General features: G+C 36.5%; 1 protein-coding gene across 50 annotated transcripts in view; it reads right to left on the bottom strand.

Moving 5' to 3' along the window:
- LOC111596842 (sodium channel protein para) overlaps window positions 1-23,681 on the bottom strand; it is a 70,254-nt gene that overhangs the window by 14,428 nt on the left and 32,145 nt on the right. For 5 of the 50 annotated variants that reach the window (XM_023311215.2, XM_023311230.2, XM_023311233.2 and 2 more), the window contains 14 exons: window positions 22,044-22,224; window positions 21,758-21,969; window positions 21,600-21,699; window positions 21,461-21,529; window positions 17,631-17,908; window positions 17,391-17,564; window positions 15,681-15,843; window positions 13,911-14,098; window positions 13,603-13,846; window positions 10,823-11,004; window positions 9,272-9,754; window positions 7,993-8,166; window positions 2,298-2,420; window positions 142-264 (listed from right to left, as the gene is read on the bottom strand). In XM_023311215.2, coding sequence (XP_023166983.2) covers window positions 142-264; window positions 2,298-2,420; window positions 7,993-8,166; window positions 9,272-9,754; window positions 10,823-11,004; window positions 13,603-13,846; window positions 13,911-14,098; window positions 15,681-15,843; window positions 17,391-17,564; window positions 17,631-17,908; window positions 21,461-21,529; window positions 21,600-21,699; window positions 21,758-21,969; window positions 22,044-22,224 — 2,694 coding nt within the window. Of the gene's footprint in view, window positions 1-141; window positions 265-2,297; window positions 2,421-7,085; window positions 7,209-7,992; window positions 8,167-9,271; window positions 9,755-10,822; window positions 11,035-13,602; window positions 13,847-13,910; window positions 14,099-15,680; window positions 15,844-16,992; window positions 17,156-17,390; window positions 17,565-17,630; window positions 17,909-21,460; window positions 21,530-21,599; window positions 21,700-21,757; window positions 21,970-22,043; window positions 22,225-23,681 lie in introns of all 50 variants that reach the window. The other 45 variants (XM_023311227.2, XM_030224039.1, XM_023311235.2 and 42 more) reach the window with 22 other exon arrangements.

Here is a 23,681-nt window from a genome sequence, read left to right as displayed (position 1 = left end):
GTGGCACACGCTCTGCATTGAGAGGCCTTGCACCAGTTTTGGACCGTCGCTTTGTATATTTTCATTTGCTTTTTGGTTATTTTGTATTTGGTATTTAGAATTTTTGGTTTGTTTGGTTCTGGTAAAAACATTGGAACGTACCTTAAAATATTTTCCAGCAAAAAGCTGTACACCCATTATGGCAAAAATTAGCCAAAATATTAGACACACCAATAGCACATTGAAGATGGACGGTATAGCTTGTACCAGCGCATTAACGACGACCTGGTTTCATGATAATTTTGTTACGATATCATATTTGGTTTTGTTTTTTTTTCGTTATTTTTGAGTTGTTTTTTAATTATGCGAATTTTTTATATTTTTTATTATTATTTTTTTTTTTAGTTTTATTTTTGCGGGTCGTCGTTTTCGATGTTCGATGTTGGGAAGGTTTTTGGTTGATGTGGATAGTTGTGGATATCAGGAGCAGTTTTTTTTTTTTTTTGGTGTTGGTGAATTATGGTGGTTTTATTTATGTTTTTCATTATTTTTGTTTGGTTTGTTTGGTTGTGGGGGAGTATATAGAATATAATACAATAAATGCAGAGAGAGATATTTAGTCAATTTGGCAATAAAAGTTAGCAATTTATAGTTATAAGTAAGTTAGAGTTGGTTTAGTTAGTTTGTGTAGTAAGCATGATAAAGTACAGTTACGCTATTTATAGATCAGTTGTGTGTGTGTGTGTGAGATGATATCGTGATGTCTGCTGAGTATGCTATGATGATGATGATGATGATGCTGATGCTGATGTAGGCGTTGTTGGTGATGCGTGTTGTGATGTTTCTGTTTCGTTGTGGTTAGAACTACTTCAGTTGGAGCATGCAGCAAGCGTTGAGCTGATTTATCAGTCAATTAGTTCTCACATTATTTATATGTTTGTTATGTATATAATAGCAGCAGCAGCAGAAGCACAAGTGACTGGCATAACACTAGACAACACAGCATTTACATAGATCATGAAAGCGGGGGGCACTCAGCAATGCGGCAGAGAATTCATAAGGGTGCACTAAACTCTAAGCTACAAAAGAGATTTACATTTGGTGCTCGTAATCGTATAATATATAAAGATATATATAAATATATTAACTTAACTAAACATGGGCTTGGGCAATGCGTGATGAGAGAGTCGATGGAAAGTGCTCAGTATTCAGCATTTGTCTTGGTTCCGAATAGTTTCCCGTTTCTTTCGTTGACAATTATTAATTCTTATGCTTACATACATATTTACACACGTATGCATATGCATGTTTAGCAGTTTTAGATAGACATAGCTGAGCGCTAGCTCTTATAGACTCTAGGCTTTACCAGAGGACAGAATGCAGGTAAACTTTTGAAGAACGAGCTACGCAAGTACAAATGAGCGATAGATAAAGATAGATAGAGGCAGAGAGAGAAAAAGGCAGAGAGGGAGAGAGGCAGACAGAGAGAGAGAGAGAGAGAGAGAGAGAGAGAGAGAGAGAGACAGAGAGAGATGCTGAAGCACAATTTGTGGGTGGTGTGTGAGCTAAAGATTTAATTAGTTTAATTAGGCAATTTCCAATAGAGTTTTTACAAATAAAAGATAAACGTATATTGACTACAATTAACGGTACTTAAGAACATAAGATATATGTATATATAATGTATATATAAAAACGGGTGTTCGATAATAACAAGAGTTTGAGTATATAAATAAATTGAGCTAATCAGTTGACAAATTATGGATGCAATCTAGAATTGTTTAACGTTACGAAATAGTCTAGGAAAAATAACAAAAAATTTATTGATCTGCTGCACGTCGATAGGTATTTTTTTTAAATTTAGTACTTTTTTTTGGTATTTAACTGTTTGCTAATAATTCGACTAAATACATTTTATGATTAAATATTTAACTAATTAATAGATAGAGATATTTGTGTGTTTGTGTGTGTGTGTGTGTGTGTGTGTGTGTGTGTGTGGCTGGCTAGTTGTTGTGGCATGAGTGAGTGTATAAGAGTATTTAATATCAGCGCGCGTATAAGAGAGTGTTCACAGCTGCACAGGCAGCCATTTTGTTTTTGTTTCTGTTTTTGGATTTTGAATATAATGAAAATCGCTGTGGAATTTTGATTGAAGTTGATAATTTGATACTGAATGAATGAGTATTGGAATATGTAGTATTGAGAAGTTTTTTGCTGTTTTTGTATTCTGGTTGTTGTATTTGGTATTTTTTTTTTTTTTTTTTTGATTTTCTGTTTTGTATTTTTACGTAATTGGTTTAATGTATGAAAGTACGTACCCGCATGCCCTGCATACGGGACATGGCACGTAGTGGTCTCAGTGCTCTTAACGTTCGCATAGTCTTGAAGGCTTGAATACCACCAGCTCCAACAAGTGAAGCAACGAAGTTGATAAGCGATACCTAGTTTCGATATAGTTCGAATAGTGCCAAGTTTAACAAATTTATTTAAAATAGTTACGATTAATATAAAAGTGTTTGATAATTTGGGTTTCGAATTTCCTTTAATTTTTTCGTTTTCGTTTTCGTTGTTTTTGTATCGGGTTAAGTTGGGTTTGTGTTTGTCCTGTCGTACTTGTTCTTGTTTCTTCAAATACATACATAACTGAATTATAAGCATATATATATATTTAATGTCAACTGCTGCCTGGTGCCTGCTGCCTGCCCCAGTCGGGCAAGCCCTACGCAAACGAACCTGAACGGAACTCAATTGCCTTTCGCATTTAGCTTGGGTAGCTAGCACTTAAATCGACATTACTTATATGGTAGCCTAGTATTTTGTTTATGATATAGAATATATATAATAATAATAAGTTGGTATTTAAGGTATATATGTTTGTAGTACTTGCGAAACACATACAACACATGTAAGTATTTAGTCAACTAGGTAGATAAATGTTTATTGGAGTATAGCTAATTCGATTGATCACAGACATACATGGAACGTGTTAACACATACACAAACACATACATATATTTATATAGATAGGTCTATTGCTGGAAGTTGTAGTTGCACATACTTATAATATACTCGTTATGCATGTAACATTGATAGTTGTGGTTCAAGAATACGCTACGATTGGACAAGTACAAGTATTGCTCGAGGGTTATTGGAGCATTCGACAACAACACAACTGGGGATTACAACACTCATAGCACTGGATTGGTTGATCTGGGACGGTTGCTGACTGAATTGAGCAGTAGTAGTAGAACAATGGGCTGTTCGATGAGCTGTCAAAGTAGCAGAGATCGGGAGTCTGTCTGAAAGCGGGTGGGTATAGATCAAGTATAAGAGTTGTAAGAATAGAAGAGATCGAAAGATTGTCTGAAATGAACAGTGTTTTCGGGGTAGTTGTATAACAGTTCGGGGTGGGTATAAGATCAAGTATAAGAGTAGTAAGAATAGGAGAGACTGAAAGATTGTCTGAATAAACTGAAGAGTTGCTTCGGGGTAGTTGTATAACAATTAGAAGAGAAGAGGAGATCGGAAAGCTGAAGAGAAGTTATAAGAGATAAAGACATAGAAAGACTGTCTGCTTATAAGTGAGGTTATAATAGTTATAAGAGTTCGAAAGACTGTCTGTATAAGGCAAATGAAAAGTTGCTTGGGGTAATTAATATCTTTTGAATTACTCAAGTGGATGGTATCGAGAGACTGTCTGTTTATAATAGGAGCAGAAAGCACAAATGCTTAGGCATAAGAGAATAAGAGAGGGCTGATAAGTAGTCTAAGTAGCAAGGGGGACAAACCTTATCCTAAACAATATATAGGAGCTTGGCACAATTGTGAGATAGGCCTGAGTTAGGGTAGTAACTGAAGGTTGAGGGATGATCGAGAGCCTGTCTGTATATTGGAGATATCTCTGAGATGATTTGGGTATTTTTGGTATTTTTGTATACTAACTAATTGTTGCGCGTATATTGGCTCAATGAGGGGTTGAAGAATTTCATAAAAAAAGAAGAAAACTTTTTCTTTTTGCACCCTTGACAGCTGCACAAAGCTTCACAATGGACGAGGGCGGCATGCAAATGCCAAATGACGGAGGCGCATGGACCAAATGATTCAATTTTCTTATCGACTTTGTCAACTAGTGTTACAGTTACAGTTACAATTACAGTTACGATTACGAGTACTGTTAGAGTGTTCATTGTATTCGAATACTAGGTGCTGCCCCTATATACAAGGCCCAATATATTTTCATATTGTTTCTGTGTGTGTCAATGTCCGTTTGTACGTGTGTCCGTGTGAGTGTCCATGTGCGTGTGTGTGTGAGAAAACTGTGACGCTTGCATTGCCTGTGGGTCCATTGTGCCGCCGTGCAGCGTTCGCACTAGGTTTTTCATTCATTTGATGGGGCTATTATTGTTCTTTGGCTTTTGTCTTTATATTGACACATTTTTGCTCAAACTTTGCTGCCGGACTCGATTGGTTCGGGGATTTCATTGGCTGGTTGGTAGGTACAAAAGTTCTTGATATGTTCGCTAGCCTGGCCGGGCCTCGAATGGAGCTGTGTGGGCGTGCATCGCACGCAATTGGATCGTATATATATATATGCAATATATATAGAGCCCAGAGCCAGGCTGTTGTTTGGTTTAGTTTCGGATGCGGCTTGTATATAAGTAAAACACTGCCACCACTGCGTATACGCAATCTGCCAAATGTTGGCAATTGCAGTTGTATTCGACTACCTATTTACAGGACAACGGTATATATATATATACAAACGATTCGTATCACCTACAGTTCAACGAATATATAAACATCTCTGGGGTTGCTTATTTGCATTTGACTTTTTTACACTAGGCGACTTTTCGAGTCGAAGTCTGGAAGGTTTTTGCTCTTCGAGTCTTTGTACAGTGGTGGTGCTTATGCGCCTAATATATATAGTAGTATACAAGAAACATGTAATATACACATATATATCCGTTAAAACAAATATATATATAATTATAATATCTTTGGTGCCGCTAGGGTTCTAGGTCTTGGAGATTGTTCGGGGTTCTGGTATAGGTCCTTTCATGTGATTCGAAATGGCAGATAGAGTCGAGAGGCAAAGGCTACAGTTTACGCTAAGATTAAATATCGGGTATGGGAGTACGGGAATACGGGTATACGAGATTCTAGGGTAGACTAAGGGCGCTACTTAATTGAGTTTCCGATGGCTTCTGAACCAAACTACTTACATACGCATCTATTTACATACTGATGGGTATGCAAACGAAAGTGTTTAATGGTTTAGCAAGTAGTACGTCGTATCGGCTTAGTACTAGATATAGATATACAGATAATACAACTCTTATACGTACTGGCTTAACTATAATAACCTAGATTACAGTCTATAACTGGTGCTACGCTAGGCGACTGTATGCTATATAACTATATACTAGAGTTGATCTTATACAGTATAACAGTATGGACATATGTAGGAATACATAATATACAAAGCTAAAGCGTTACAGCGGCAACGTTTATATATAATAATAATACACATGTACATACATACAAGAATATATAAACGTATATGGTTAGATAGTTGGGTACTTGACTGGAATATGTATGTATATCAACGAAAATTGAAATGAGAACAAACTAAACAATAAGAAGAAGCTCCTTCTCTTACATTTAACTTCGGGTATAACAGAAAATCATATAAAAATAATAAATAGTTCACTGATTTACATACATACATACATATATATATAGATTCAATTGTTATACAATTGCAACATGATTAAACTCTTAATGCAATATTACGCAGATATATAAATGTTTTATATAATTATAGTACATAACACAATTGTTACACATATACATATATGTAGGTATATGTGGTATTAGTTATATTAGTTATAGATTGATTGCTGTGGATGGATAGGTACAATGGTTAAAGAACACAAAAGAAATGTACATACTGGCTGGTATAACAGTTAGCAGAGCGCCGCTCTAAGCGCAATGTGAACAATTGTTTGGTAATCAACACAGATAGAACGCTGATAATCGAAAACAAAATCAAAGTATATATAAGACGACAAACACACATACACACAAACACACATACATACTTATATACATATACGTTTATATATATATATATATATATATATATATATATATATTGATAAAAGATTTATATATATTATGGGTGTAGATGTACTCGCGACTGGAAGATCGCGGAAACAGTTAGGCATATAACAGTTCAGCGCATAATACATAGTTAAGCATTTAACAGTTAGTCGTATAACAGTTAAGCGTATAACAGTTGATCGTATAACAGTTAGTCGTATAAAAGTTAAGCATATAAAAGTTAGGCGTATAACAGTTAGACGTATAACAATAAGTCGTATAACAATTAAGCGAATAACAGTTATTCGTATAACAGTCAGACGTATAACAGTTAATCATATAACAGTTAAGCTTATAACAATTAGTCGTATAACCGGTAAGTGTATTACAGTTAGACGTATGACAGTTAGGCGTATAACTGTTTGTCGTCTAACAGTTTGAACTGCTGCAACTGATCAAATACGATCGGCACGCACATTTATACAGTTAGTGCAGCTTGGCGAACGCACACCTAGAATGTTAGCAGTTAGCACATACATAAAGAGAGAGCGAGAGAGAGAGTGAGAAAGAGCGCGAGAGCAAGAGATAGTAGTGCGCTTGATGTTGTCACAGCTACAACGCTGAAAGCTCAAAGCTCTGGCAAGGAAAGTAGCCGAGACAACGTCAAGCGCACAGCCAACTATCGCCATTGGCTTGGGTATTGAGTTTGTATAATAGTATAACAGTTAGTACATATTGTATACATATAAGAGGTTGATAACGGTAGCAAGTATTACGACATTTAATATAGTTGGTACACAGATGTATATGTATATAGAAATATGGGATTGGACGTAGCTAATGCGCACTCCCACACACACGCACACGCACACTCAAACAGACATACATAGCGACAGAGAGAAAGAGAGCGAGCGCAAGACACAGATATACGAGTACTATTTAAGATAGAGAGAGACAGAGAGAGAGAGAGAGAGAGACAGAAAGAGAGAGCGTCCATTACTTACTTTCATGCCCTCCCATCGCGAAACGGCGCGCAATGGCCTCAAAGCGCGTAGGGTCCGCATCGAGCGGAAGGCGGGCACATCGTCGGCTCCGGACCAGACCGCAGCCAAATTGATTAGCGACAGCTAAACGACCATTACATAAGTACATAGTATGTATTTAAGCATGAACAGCTTCAGAAACCACTCAAAATCAAGTTCGAAATCAAATGCAAACACAAAATCATACGTAAATCAAAACTCGAGTGAAATTTAAATGATCTATAAATGTTACTTTAAATATTATATATATATATACATATATTTTGTATATATATATATATATATATATATATATATATATATATATATGTGCAGATAGTAGTTTGGCTTAGTCTAAACTAAATAAATGACTAACTAGTTAGGTTAAAACTTTTATAGTCTAAGTTTTCAACTGGGTTTCATATGTTACATGGCTGCCTACGGGTTCTCTGTTATACTACTGTTTACAGATGTGTTATATAGAGTTCTCCTAGCCGTTATATAAGTTGTCAAATTGTTTAGCAAAAATAAAAAGCTAGAAAATTCTATATATATATACTTTCGGAATATATCAATATATCAATATAGAGTCCAAATGTCAGTCAGTGTATAGATCGATATATATATATAGCTCTATATATATTATATAGTACAGGTAAAGGTGATTGGTATTTCTTTTTTTCTTTTTTTTTTTTATACCTAATTCAAGTTGATGTAAGTATGTTTCTAGATATATATTATTGTTTTTTTTTTTTTTTTTTTTTTTTAACTTTGGAGAATTTTCATTTAGTTATGATATTCGGATTCGGATTCGGTTCGTGATTGGTTAAGTAACTTAAAAAGAGAGAGAATCGAAAGCATTTGTACATGGCCAACGAGATGGACTTACCATGACAATGACGAAATCGAGCCAGCACCACGCATTCGTGAAGTACACTTTGAAGCCGAGCGCCAACCACTTGATTAACATCTCCAAGAAGAATATAACCGTAAATATTCTGTCCATATAGTATAAAATATCCTGCAGTATCGGCCGTTGCGGCAGGTGAACATCTTCTAAAGCCTGTTTAGCGACGAGTTGGAGGTGGGTGAGGGGGCGGGCGCGTGGGGTATTCAAGTTATTTGTAAAAGAAGTTTTTGCATTACAAGTACAAGTACATATAAAGAGGTTGTATATGGTATCTAGAAGCAGTATAAGAAGCTAGATAATCGATAAGCAATATATGGTAATTAAGTGACTCTTGAGCAGCAGCAGCCGAAGCCGCTTGACTGGCCTTACTCACATACTCGAGTATCTACACTTCGTTTATTATTATTATTATTATTATCATTATCGTTGTCGTTATTATTATAGTTTTTTCTTCGTCTTTTTATTTATTTTATAGTTGTTTTTTCTTCGTTTACGGACAAATGAAAGTCAAACGCAATTAAAGAAAAATTTTCAAAGAAATTGAAGACAAAATTCTTGAAATAATACGCATAAGCGTCTCTCTGCAAAACTCTAGCTAGACGAAAAGCCCTAAGCCAATGCCAATTGAAATTTCAGAGATATCTGATTTCATATTATTACAGGGTATTTCATGTGCTTTTGCGCATAGGCAAAGACACAAACCGTTTGACTGGAGTGTGCCTAAGCTTAGGTCAAAAGTCAACATTGTCAGGGCGGGGATTAAGCTCGAAATAAACAAACGAAAGTCAACTTTCTGCTATGCTCAACTACTGATAGCAACAGCAACAAGCTGGCTGATCAAGCTGATCACGTCGTCTATATAATGAAATCATAGCTGAGAGTCTCAAGCAAAGCGTTTGTGTCATGTGTTGCTACCAGTTGCTACAGCAGAGAAAGAAATATTGCAAATAAAAAAGAAAATCAAACGGAAAACGAAAATTGATTAAATTATTTATAGAATTGTTCAATCTAAGCTAAGCTAAACTAGGCTAGTTGACTCTAGGAATAAATTAAAAGTCAAATTAAATTGGGAGTAATGAAGCAATCAACTTTGGTAAAGTTTAAGCGAGGCTTGTTTAACTACTTATATTTTTGTTCTTTCTTGTTTTTTTTTTTTAAATATGAAAATATTTTTGTAATATTTCAAAAATATTTTTTTTTTGCAAATTTGGTTTTTTTTTAAATTTTTTTTAAGTAGTTGTAGTTGTAGTCGACTTACCAAAGCTAAGCTACTCATTAAAATCATAGTGATAACAGCTGTTTCAAAATATTTATTTTCAATTAATTGAAAAGTTTTCAGTCGTAAATTGCCCCATCCTTGCCAGAACGGCGAATCTTCGTCACCGGCTAAGATTGGAAATTTCTTATAGTACGAATCGGGGCAGCAATCAGCTGGATATTCGTCAAGTATATCCTCGTCGTTAGCGTGTATTATGATATCACCGTCGAGGGGGCCCTCCTCGCATTCGCCCTCCTCGTCCAGCTCCTCGTCGAGGCCTAAATCCTCTTTGCTGGCGTCGCGCTTCTCCTCGCCCTCCATCGTTTCGGCGCTGCCCTTGTGGCTCTCGTCCTTGAATGGTCGATTCTTATGGCTACCATATGAGTTAATGCTGGCAGTGTCGTCGTCCTGTAAGGACAAACCTCTATGGTTTAGCTCGTGTTCCAGTCTATTGTCTTGGTGGTTAATTGAGTTGCCAATCATCTGTATAATTATTTATATATATTTTTATATATATATATTTTTTTTGTTTTTTTTTTTCATATATATTTTCGAGCGATTTCAGTCGAGTTCAGTTGGTTAGTTGATTTTTTGTTGTTGTTTTTTGTTTTGTTTTGTGGAATACACTCGCACACACACACACACACGCACGCACACACATTACAGTACAGATATATAGACAGTTATATGTAAAACAGGAAATAAATAAATGAACGAAAAGGAAATGAATAAATAACATAAATCAATTTTTTGTCGTTAAGAAAATTAGTCTAAATATGCAATATATATATATATATATATATATAGACATATAGATATATATGTATATATATATATATATATATATAAGAATAGTATACATAGGTAGTGAGCAAACATATATATATGTATATATATATACATAGAGACTTGCGTATATATGTACATAGACACAAATCCATGCAAATACACTGCAAACAATTGTGGCTTCAGTTGTGGAAATGTGCAATTGCCACCTGTGTGTAACTGCAGAGACTGCGGGTCTATGCTCTATGACTTGAGCAAAGCTAAAGCTAATAGAGCTTGAGAGCGATGAATAGAGTTAAAGAGGTAGTGTCTGTTGGTGAGCAATCGAACACTTAGATGAAAGACCTCCTGCCACATCATCTAGATTGAAGCATTGAGTAAGCAGACAGACTAAGAACTTTAATAGAATCATCTGTGAGATTAGTAATAAGAGACTGATTCTATAGATCTGTGAGTTTAGCCGTCACAGATAGGAGACTAAGTCAAAGATCTTTGAGTTTGGTAATAAAATATCAGATACCTATTGCATTACAGATTTATGAGACTGGAAATCAAAGATAAGCGCCAAGGGGATCGACCATTATAGAGCCCTAACTAATTCAACATATATAAGATATATAGTTGAGTTTGCAGTGCACTTGCACAGCTTCAAGCGTCCAGAGACATATTTATCAAATATCTATGCATATATACACACATACATATACATATATTGGTAGACAGAGATATATGTGTAGTTATTCAAATTCGAGTTGTCTTATTTACCGTTGCATTATTTAGATATTTGGATTTCTTCGGCTTGTTGTTCTTCATGTCGCCGTGAATTGTGAACTCCATGCCATCGCCGATGGCCACCTCCAGCTGTGTCTGCTCCTTGATGCCCTTCTTGATCAACCCGTCGGCCAGGATCTCGTCGTGGCCCAGCTCCAATTCGTTGTCACCATGCTCTGCAGATATACAACGACAAACGCCCTTGCCTTTCGTATCCAAATATTGTTTTTTTTTTTGCATTTTGTTATAATTGTTTTTTTTTTTTCGATATATACACGTTACATAGTATATGTATATATAGATAGACATATATACATATATATATATAGCATATGCGCAGCACAAATATATATACATGTATATATTATATAGCATATATACGTATATATGGTTGTACATGTATGGGTGATGGGAGGGAAATCATAAAGCGAGCGCGAAACATTCGCACGAATTTCAATTTCAACACAAGCAAAGCAGTTGCCGTTCGCATTAACGAGTTGTTGTTGTTGTTGTTATTGTTGTTGTTTTTTTTTTATAAATTATCATTGTTGTTGTTGTTGTTGTCGTTATTGGTTGATTTTATGAGATATAGATAAAAATATTTTTTATACATTTTTTTTTTCGATTTGATTTTGTCGATTGAGAATGATTTTTGATTTGAGGCGTTTGATACGTTGGCCAATAAATATACATATATTTATTTATTTATTTTTTTTTTAATCATGAAAGCCACATTACATAAATGAAAAGAATATAGATAGTTATGCGATTAATATCAGATGAATATTGAATTTATCTTTTTGGTTTGTTTTACGACACAGAATGGAACAGAAAATATGAGCGCGCCTGTCCAACTGATCGATAGCCGATCGCACAGCGATCGATAGTTGGCCAAGCGCTGCGTGGACGGCAAAAGACCGGCTGGCATGCTAATGCCAGCCGTGGAACAACACAACAGCGATTAACGTGATCTGTGAACGGGCGACCAAAGAAAGAGCTGCAGAGTGAGATGGGATGATCGCTAGATGATGATCGCTCTGATGATCGCTAATTGTCGAAAACAAATATGGAGCTGTCCAGTCGAGAGGCCACTGGATACTTTGCCAGTGGCTTCCCGATGGAACTATGGGTATTACATAAGCACTAAGTTTACATATTACAACAAAAACAAAAACAGAAAATACATGAAGTCCAAATACAATTGAAGTGCTAGCGATATTTTTTTTTTTTTGTAACTCTTATTAAAAATCAAAATTCGAAAAAGGAAAAAGGTAACGAAATCAAAAAGTTCCATACATATACAATATACAATATACAATATACAATATACAATATACAATATACAATATACACAGACAACAATAATATCGATATCGAAAAAGAAAAAAGAGAAAAGTTTCGTATCGCTATGAAGGATCAAATCCACTGTTTTACTTTCAATTTATATAATTTGTTCTTACAGAATGGGTATCTATAGTTAATATTCAATTATATTAATATATATATATATAGATATAACTAGATATATATATATATATATATATATGGATCAAAATTCATGTTAACCATTGGCAATTCGCTAATGTGGAGATTCTTCTCAGATGTTGACCAAATTTGTTGATGTTTTTAGTTTTGCTTGTTTCAAAAAGTGCAAATTTATTGTTAATTAAAACTAGGGATGAGGGGTCGGGGGCGGGAGAGTCATGAAACCGATTGACACAAGTCTATGCTATTCTATGAACAGTTCTGTGAGCTGTGGGCGCTAACCCAAAAGACGAATACGAATACGAATACGAGGAGTTCGAGCTGCTAGCTATACAAAATACATATTCATATACATATACATATACACATATGTACACACGTATGTAAAAACGAAAACGAAAACGATAACGATAACGAAATTAAAACGAAATCAAGTAAGAGTAGTAATAGTAGTAGTATTAGTAGTAGTAGTTGAAGAAGGTAACGAGAGAGATACTGGTCGAGCAGTCGATAACTAGCTAAGGAAACAAGATGTGTTTATGACTTTTGCTATAATATTAAATACGCACAACTAACGAACGCTACGATTCTAGTTTTGATTTGTTATATAGTAACCGTATATAGAATAGTTATGGGTAGAATACTAGGGTATGAGGTGAGCGGATGTGTCACACTCAGCGCAGTTCTTGTTGCCCCAGATGCATACATGGTTCGAGTACAGAGTGACGAGTACGTATGTATATGTATGTACAAATACAGATGCACGCATGTGCACACATACATACGCACAGCTCTCATTGAGGATTGAACAACAACAATTATGTTCGGATCGAACGGAAACCAAGGAACGAAAAAGGAAAACGAACGAAACGGAAAAGAAAAACGAAGTTAATTTCAAGAACGAGATGAAAGTCTTAATTCGATTGTATTCGATTTTAAATAGTTTCGATTTATCGATTTATCGATTTTTGAATTCATGGGAAATGGACTATGGGTACAACTGGATAACTAACTAAAGAGTTTTGGGTATATCTTTTTGGGTTTATTCTTGTAGGATTTTGGTTTTTGGTTTTTGATTTCGCAAATTGTCAACTAGGAACAAGATTTGTTAATGGCTTTTGATTACGATTGATTGGGTATTTGTTTCGTTGGTCAAACTAGAAGATATGGAATTTGTTAGCCAATTGTGAGTTGAAGTTAACGTTAACGCAATTAGATATCATCGATAATAGTAGTTGATATTATATAATTAAAAGTAGTTTAGTAAGTGAAAACAAGTGGATAAAAACCTTCGCTCCAAATCCAACTGATCTGGTTGATCCTCTCACCTGATGGTTGATCACTTATTTGATTTGTCAATTTGTTACGTATTAACTTGAAACAATCAGCAATATTACGCTTAACCCAACTCTTAAAACGGCCAATACGATTAAAGGCCTCGGCGATCTTATTGGTATCATTGTCGGCAGTCGGTGCTGATAAACTAGATGAGCCAAAATTGGACAAAAGCAAGGCTAAGAAAAGGTTAAGAACCTGCAAAGAAACACACACAAAATGAACGGCAATTCCAATTGCTTAGAGCATGGCGCACACTTACCACAAGATTGCCGATGACAACGGTGGCCAAGAAGAATGGTATGCAGGAGACGTCGCCCACGTACATGCAGTCCCACATGGACTCGATCCACTCGCCGCATAGCACTCGGAACACGATCATAAAGCTGTGCATGAAGTCTGTGAAGTTCCAGCGTGGCAGATCACCGTCCGGAAAGCGATCCTTGTGATCTGTGTGGCGCGACGATCGAACAAACAAGTACAGTAAATATTCAATAAGAAATACAGCATGTGTGTGTGTGTGTCTTGGGAATAGGTTTGTCGTATTATTCGTTTATCTTTTCTAGTTTGTGTTCTTGTTCAATTACTAAAGCCACATACAGGAAGCGTGTGCAGAGTAGTAGTAGTGGCAGCAGCACTCAAAAACAGTGTTGAAAAATGCGAGAAAAATCGTACAAAAATCACAAACCCAAAAATGAAAAGAAAAACCACAGCTTAAAAGGAAATCGAAAGACAAAACCAAAGAAAAACGAAAACAAATTGCGATCTGCTCTTGTGCTACAAGATCGCATAGCCAAGTTGCAGATGGGCAGTTTGTCTTATGTGGCTTAAACATAGATTGTATGGTACATTAGGTAAACAAAAACATAGCTAGAGAGTTGGAAAAATATATATATAGAAAGAGAGAGAGCGAGAGAGCTTTGAGTAAATAAGCTAGAGGAAAAGTTTTGCTCGCATTGATCGCGCTAAGGTACTTACAGAGGCCAAATACACGCACCAGCCTGGTGCCTGGCAATGGGACCCAAAGCTCAACTTAAACTTAGCACAGCGCGAATATCAAGTGAATACCCCTACTATATACATATATATGTGTATGTATATATACGCGGACGGACGCAGCTTACTCAGCGCAAGTCTAACAAACTAAAAGGAATTTCAAATTGAATTGAAATTGAAATTGAAAATTTCTCATACTTCGCACGACGATTCACAGAACAATTTCAAAAATTGAGCTTTAATTCTTCAAGTTTTAATCAATGGAAATGTCTCATAAAACAAAATTCATAATATATTTGAGTGGGAAATTATAAATCAAAAATAAAAAAATATCTTAATTTAATATGAATGTTTTAAATCACTTAATAATTACTGCCAGCATTCAGCTTTACTCCATAAAGTTAAGATTCGTATATTAAATACTAGATGTAGGCATTGCCGACGAGACTGCATCGAGACGACGATCTGTGTCGCAGTTGTTCGATAGGGACTCAAAATATATATTGAATATGAACTCATTCAGACATTAAGCAGTACAAGTTAATAGCTCGAGCATCAGTTGAGCGCCAGCTGGCTGGACTGGCTGCATGTCGACTACTCCAAATGCCCCCTACAAACAGATTTCCGGGTATATGCTAGTCGAGCACGCCCGACTAGAGTGCTCTTCCTACTGAAATAATTGCAGTGATGCAGTTGACACGTGGAATGCATAACAACATTGGTGTCGGCAACAATTAATCGTTATCGCAGCTATCGATAAGCACAACAATAACAACAGCAACAACCAAGAACATAAGCATAAAGTGTTACCTAACACTGGATAGACATAGACACATATACATACATACATATATTATTATATACACACACGCACATAGACGAATGAAACAAGAAGTGAACGGATAACGGAAAACGGCAAAGACGCCCACGGTAAATGAAAAGTAATCGAAACAAAAGGGAAACCACACGATAGGCATAGGCACATCGATAAACGAAAAAAGCTGGTGGCAGGCAGCGCAGCGAGTGGAGGACTTACCATGATAGTTCTTTCCGAACAGTTGCATTCCCATCACGGCAAAGATGAAGATGATAATGCAAAGTACAAATGTCAGATTACCCAAAGCGCCCATGGTGCGGCCCATAATCGAAATGAGTAAATTAAGTGTTGGCCAAGATTTTGCCAATTTGAATACACGCAGCTGCATGATGAATTTCGCAATTTCGAATTATCGAATTTTCGAGTTACGATTTTCGAATTTCGAATTTACAGTTTAGGCGATTTCGAGGTATACATTTCAGTTAGTCAATTGCAATGAGAGTTGTTGATTGTTTCGTTTATCATCATTATCATTATCATCATTATCATTATCATTATCATTATCATTATCAGTATCAGTATCATTATCAGTATCAGTATCATTATTGTTATCGAAATTGAAATTGTTATTGGTAGTAGTAATATTTTTTGGTATTTTGTAAGCCGGGCAAAGCATTAGGAATACAAAAAGTAAAAACAAATAGTTATATTCATGTAGCAATATGTCTTGGAATGCAAATAACGGTAAACTATGAGTAAACGAAAGACGGAAAGCTACGAACGAGACCGTAGTAGTCACTAATAACGCTCAGGCCCAGCCGTCGAGTGCTGTGCACGACTCTCATTCGATCAGTCGGAGGCCATCGAACACCACAGCGCTTGAGACGACAATGATTGATAATATTTGTCATTAGTTTGGAGATATATAGATTTGTTTGTACAGATGGAGTCGAGTGGAGCGCCGGTAGTGAAAACGGAAACGGAAACGGAAACGGAAACGGCCATTGGCTACTGATCGATATGTTTATCGATTGTAGCTTCTGTCGCGCGCATACCAATTCGAAACTAGCGAAGCTCAATAAAAATTATGCAAATCGAAATGCATTAACCGTGCCCAAAGCATTGCTCTATAAATATGTATAGATGAGATATTTGTTTATTTTTGGTTCGGCTTGTCGAATGTCGAATTTTTTCGTATTGGATTTCAGGTGGATTCAGCTATGTAAAAAGTTTTGCTTGGCTAAAGTCAAAAGAACAAACACAAAATCAAAACAAAAAAAAATGTATATATATAGATTATTTGAGAGTAGAATTAGTTAACTTGGAGTAAAAAGTTGAGTAAGTTGTACTAGGAAAATGCTTGGTACGATTAGTTAGATTAAAAAAAAATTATTATTTTTATTGCACGCTAAAAACTTGCGATTTTTGCTGTGTTTTGATTTTTTTCATTTTGTTAATTATTTTTGTTTTATTTGTCTTTTTTTTTAGGGGAAATTGATTTATTGTTGCGTTCGGGCATAGAGAATAATACCTGTGTAGTTCTTGCCAAACAGCTGCATGCCCATTACAGCAAATATGAAGATTATAATGCATAGGACGAAGGTCAGATTGCCCAGAGCGCCGACAGTGCGACCCATTATCGATATTAGTAAATTTAACGTTGGCCATGATTTGGCCAATTTGAATACACGCAGCTGTAAATTGGCAGCACATGTGGGTAACATTAGTGTGTGTGTGTGTGTGTGTGTGGGTGTGTGTTGAGTGTGTAGAGGCAACGGGGTAATCGGATTTGAAGAAGTTCGCGTTAGTTGACATTACATTGCTTTGAGTACAGTTTTTGATAAATCAGACCCGTTACAAGTCTACCTTAGTTCCTGAGCTAACTAGAATTATTGACGTGGATTTGAGTCGGGTGCGAGTTTTGCTTACCAAACGAAACGAACGCAATACGGACAAGCCCTGAACGCCCTCGAGTCCCAGCTCGAGCAGTGAGAGTGCGACAATGATGAAATCGAAGATGTTCCAGCCCTCCTGGAAATAGTACTTGGGACTCATGGCCATCAGCTTCATGGTCGCCTCAATGGCGAACGTCGCAGTGAAGAACTGAAAGCGATATGCTCGATATTGTATGATTCTCGATAGATTCAGCCACAACGCAACGGCACTCACATAATTTCCGCTCTTGAGCACACGCTCCATCTCCTTGTTCATGTCGTGATGGTCCATGGCCATGAACATTGTGTTCACAACGATGCACAGCGTGATGAAGAGCTCGACGAACGGATCGAAGACGATGAGAGAAACCCATTCCTGAAATTTCAACCAAACCCAGCAGCAATCCCACACACAAAACACATCGATCCCTTTGAGTATCACTTCGAGCGCCTTGTCTTTGAACGTCGGCCCGTCCTCGTCGTCGTCCTCTGTTGGGAAATAGTAAACGGAGACTGAACCATACAAAAGTTTGTTATTAGTTGTGATTTGACCAACTTTGACTCAGCCAGATTAGCAGATTTTTTTTTGTTTTTTTTTTTTTCAAGCACATTTTTCATACGATTCACTTTCGCAGTTCTGTATGAAAGAAATTTTATTCTTTTGTTGTGAAGCTTCATTGCATTGGAAATTATTCGTTTGCTTTTTGAGTTTAAACAGAAAGAGAATTAGAAAGCAAACACACTGTCTGTCTCTGTGGTGTGTGTGTGTGTGTGAGTGTGTGTGTGAGGGAGTGGGTGTTTAGGTGTGCTTTCGAAAAACTAGAGAGACTTTTGTGTATCGTTATTGGAGCGCTTGTTGTCTTCGGTTTGATTTCTTTACAAAGATATTCTCTAACAGCTAAAGCATGAAGTTTCAAAATCAATTCGACTTTCAGTTACTCTACACTTAACACAAAACAGCTTCAGCTTAAACAGAGTGCACCATGAGTCAGACTCTGCAGCTCCGAAACGTTTCAACCTGAATTCGAGTTGGGCAATTTGAAAGGGTTTCGAATTGAGAAAACCTAATTTGAAATAGCTGTAACGTTCCTTTTAAGCAAGTTAGTTCTAAAGTGCCTGGCTAGGAGATGCCTCAACCCTTGCGAAAAGCTTCTTTTGTTGACATTATTACTTATGTATTAACCCACACACAAGACTCTAGTATTTGAAAAAGGGTTTTTTGCTAGACAAGAGGGTATTCAAAATCCATGATATACCAAAGCTGTATATTTATATAAGGCAAATACACAGTAGATTAAAAGCTTTTCTCTTTCGAAGTATTTAAGCTACAGCTGAAAACACAAAGTAAATGATCGATTTTTATCGATAATAATTTATTGATAAGCTCATGCTGTATATGCTATACAGACGGACATAGCTAGATCGACAGAGCTTGTCGTCGTTATAAATGAAATCTGCCACGCCTCCTTCTGCCTGTTACATATATATTCAGAAGACTATAAAAGCTTAAATTCCCCATTTGCAATGGGTAAAGAAAACCTTAAAACCAGCTCGAAAAAGATTTTCGATTTTCGAAATCTAAAAGGAAATTTTAAAGGAAATTTTAAAAGGAAATTCCAGTTTTCATTTCGAACTCAGCCCAGCAAAAGTCTTCGGAGAATTACAGTCTGATTCTTGGCGACTAAATTTGTCTGAGAAAAAATATGTTTCTAGCTACTCTGACTACTGGCACTACTGCCTACGACTACGAAAACAAGAAATCACTAAACTCTGGAAGACTCAAAGCTCTATAAACGAATTATTGAAATATTGATAGTAAAATTGTGAATGTTCTGCTTGTGAACCAAGGCTCTACTGCTAACTCTCAGCGAGTTCTCAGACTTCTTTTGTTATTGATTCGATACAGAATCTGCTAGAGCTATAGCTATATATGCTGATTGCAGGACTGACGTCGTTTGGTTTAAGCGCGAATCATATTCCAATACAAATGTTAAGCATTCAGTTCAAGTTGTTACAGAGTTAATTACAAGTTATTGATTGCGAGAGTTACTCTAAGGGTGATTTGTGACAGCTGACAACGTTCTACGGAAGAAGCATGCGTTTAGGCTCTACATTAGATTAGTTAATGCGTATAATATAGGTTTTTTTTTTTTTATTGACTACAATTAACGCAAGCAAGCTACAAAAACAAAAATGAAAAATGATCTAGAATATATAGTTAGAGATTAGAGGCAAAGTTTTGGTTAGGTTAAGTTAAGCTAAGTTGAGGCATGCAGAAAAGTTCAAATTTCAAAAATCAATTTCAATAAAACTTACGACTTTTAGTAATTTTTGTGATAAACAAAATCAAAGTTAAGTAAAATTAGTTGATTTAAAAGGCTCTCTGTTTTTTTACTATTTCGAATTGTTCCGCGCAGACATGTTCCGACTTACACTCGAAGCAGAAATTTGTTTAAATATTTTAATTTTTTTTTTTTTTTTGGTTTGGAGTTGCGGATTTCGGAACATGAGTGTGAACTGAACTATAATTAATGTTTGTATGTTGTTTGGCAGCAACTGTTCTTGTGTGTTGTGCAGTGAAGCAGCGCTAACGGTGAATTCAAAACGGTGCAGCAAGCTAGGAAGCCTCAAAGGAGGACACTATCAAAGCGTCAAAAAGTGTTGCCTACTTTTTAGGGCAGCGGCAAAGCGAGCTTTTGCTGCTGCGGCGCTGTGTCTCTGTGTGTGTGTGTGTTTGTATGGGTGTGTGTATATTTTGGCATACAAAATGATCAATTAGTACTGAAACTATTAAGTTCTTGTGTGAGTGTGAGTGTGAGTGTGTGGCTGTGTGTCTGTGTGTGTAAATATTTTGGCTGGCTTGCTGCTTTTATTGTAAAATTCATAATTGAAATATTATATATAAATATTGTTTTTTTTCTTGTTTCGCTTTCTTCTGTTAGCATCAACGGCATTAAATAAAATGGACGAGTCAAAGAAGTCATTCATTTGGGTATAAACATATGTAATTATATTTAGATAGCTATAATTATTAAAATATTTTAAGTATGTTTGCTTTTGTTGCTTGAATTCTTTGTTAATAATAAAAAGAAGAATAAACCAATAATATTCAAAATAAATGAGATACAAAAACGATAAAAGAAAACCAAATCAACAAAAAGTATCTATTCTATATTCATATAGATAAACGTGAGAGATAAAAATGTTTAAAATTTAAATATTTTTTCATTCTTTTTTGATCTTTGTTAGTAATAAATGAAGAGTAAATAATTAGTATGCTTAATCAACTGATGCACAGGCCTAGATCCGCATGCAGCACGCTAGAAATATTATATAGTACTGTTCAAGCCATCCATCAATCAATCAATCAATTAATCAATCAGGCGGCCTGCAACGCACTTAACGCATGCGTTTCCATTTCATTTTGATTGCAACAATAAAACCAACAAACATGATTATATATCGTATTATATATGCATATATATAGGATGTGAGCTTGAATCTCTAGACAAAATCCTTCAAAATTCACTTCGATATGAGTTATGAGATGGATGCGAGGTTCGCATTCCGGAAAGTCGCTGACGCACTAAATCGTAGCACAAACAGATGAAACTCATTTAGGTCTTTTCATTTTACAGAGTATCATAGAGTCGAGAGTAGAATAAAAAAATGACTATTGGGCAAAAAAGGCGTTGTCAGAGTAACAAACGTTGGTTTATTTGAAAGTTCTTCAAATGGATATAGCCAAAGGAAAGGAAAGAAAAGTAAAGTTGAACGAAAATGGTTTGCTTTGTACTTATTTACATGAACATTTGGTTAGTATTATTTTTGATATAATTTTTGGAAATGTTCTTCAAACAAAAACGGAAATCAATGAAAACAATGCACATGGAAGAGAACACAAAACAAAGGAAAATGTACAAGACGATCGATTTCAATAATATATATATATTTATGTAGAAAGAGAGAGATATATATTGTTCAATGGATATGTCAAATGTACAACATGAATGCAATGCAATAGTTGAGATCGATTTATCGATAAGTCGATAAGTGTTTACTTACCACCGCGATCGCTCGCTCGACTATGCCGACCTGCGGCTTGCTCAATAATATCATTCAGGACCATAACATCTAGAGGGAGAGAAAGAGATATCGATTATATATAGTCGTATTCGCCATCTCCTCTACCCTTCTCCAGTACCTTTCATGTCGACCACCGTTTGTGTCTGGACGGGCTCAATAAAAGGATTGTCGTGATGTTTGATCTTGCCCGCTTCGTCCGTGCACTCCAGGCCGATTTCCTGCAATTTCGTATTGGGATATTATTTCTCTTAGATAATGGCAGCGAGCGGAGCTTACGTAGTCGCGATGCTCGACCTTATGATTGGTGTCCAGGCAGGTGGTGCCGCCATTGGTGGCGCCCACTGATTGATTGCGTGTATTGCGATTGCGCAACTTGCTCTCCTTGGTCATTGTGCTGACGCCCATGACGGCCATGCCGCCAAGCAGATCGCCATGTGAGGTATACGATATACGGGACTGGTGCGAGGTATACGACGAGTGTCTAGAGCCTACAGTGGCGCGCAAGGCAATCAGTAATTAAAGTAGATATATGGATCGATTGTTATCGTTATCGGTCACCCACCCAGATTGCCATAATAAACAGGCACTATGATGGCTCCGTTCTCCTCAGACATGGGTGTCACGGCGTTCGAGTCATCGGCGTATGGCAAATGTTGTTGTGCGTCCTGATATGTTGACAATACGAGCGGCTTACGATCACTGCCAGGTATTCCGAAACGGCCACGTCCATTACGTATCGTGTACTGATTCGATGCGGTTGTTGAGTCGATTCAATGCAATTGAGCTTAAGATTAGTATTTCTGACCAAACACATGACACAAAACTGTTTACAAGTAGTACTGTAGCTGTAGCTGTAGTAGTAGTAGTATTAGCAGTAAATAGTAGTAGTAGTAGTAGTAGTACGTAATAGTAGTAGCAGTAGAGAGTAGTTTTGTAGTTGTAGTTGTCAAAGTGGTGAATTGTAGCAAATATTATGATATACGATTATTATAGAAAAATATATAAGCCAAGGCTTTGTTTGGCATGATTTGTATGAGGGATATCAATTATAAATGTTTGAAAATCGAAAAACAAAAACAAATCGAACTTAATGGAACTCAAACAGTAATTGATATAACCGGCACATACACATATGTACACACACACACACATTTGATGCTCCCTAGCAGACTTATCGGATCAGAGTTGGACAACAGACAGACAGATAGAGAGACAGAGAGACAGAGAAACAGATAGATAGATAGGGAGAGAGAGAGAGAGGGAGGGAGACAACTTGACTTGGGAAATAAGAAACTAAATGTTCTATGGATATGTTAAGATATATATAAGTGGAAAGGAAGTAAATAGGTATATAGCCACAGCATTGTATTGTACAGATATATATATTTTCATGTATTTGCATATCGACAGCTATATAGTTATTGGGGTACAGATACAGTTAGATATACGTACATGAAATCAAAACATTATACAATGTGTGACTGAGACGGTGACAGTGACGGGACAGTGACAGAGACAGTGACAGTGACACTAACAGTGACACTAACAGTGACAGTGCGTGTGACTGTGACAGTGACTGTGACAGTGACAGTGACAATGACAGTGACAGTGACAGTGACTGTGACAGTGACAGCGACTGTGACAGTGACAATGACAATGACAGTGACAGTGACTGTGACTGTAACTGTGACTATGACTGTGACAGTTACTGTGACTGTGATGCTGACTGTATGCCTGAATCAGTAACTATAGCATTGACCCAGACCGTGACTGTGCCTGTGACTGTGCCTGTGCCTGTGACTGTGACCGTGACCATGACCGTGACAGTGACCGTGACCGTGACAATTACATTTTGTGCGCTCTATGGATACGTGTGCGGCAACCTGCTGCTGGCAAGAACTGTTCATTTTACGATCCGATAACACGATAACAATTGTTAAGTTGGCTGCACCTCAGCTTCTCCTCAGAGATCTCGAATGAACAGTTCTGCGCTCGCTCATTAACATACGAAAGTGGTATAACTGTACACAAACAGACATACATGATGTAGTACACACACACACACACACACATTCACATACAGATACACAGACACATACATACAGACAAATACACTCACACACACAAACGAGCCGATAGTACAAATACTGATTGGTTTAGTTGTATAACATTCCGTATAACAGTAGAAAAGAAACAGAGC

Source organism: Drosophila hydei, unplaced genomic scaffold (assembly GCF_003285905.1).
Source record: "Drosophila hydei strain 15085-1641.00,03,60 unplaced genomic scaffold, DhydRS2 tig00000339-arrow-arrow-pilon, whole genome shotgun sequence".
NCBI lineage: Eukaryota > Metazoa > Arthropoda > Insecta > Diptera > Drosophilidae > Drosophila > Drosophila hydei.
This window is presented reverse-complemented; position numbering and strand designations above follow the sequence as displayed.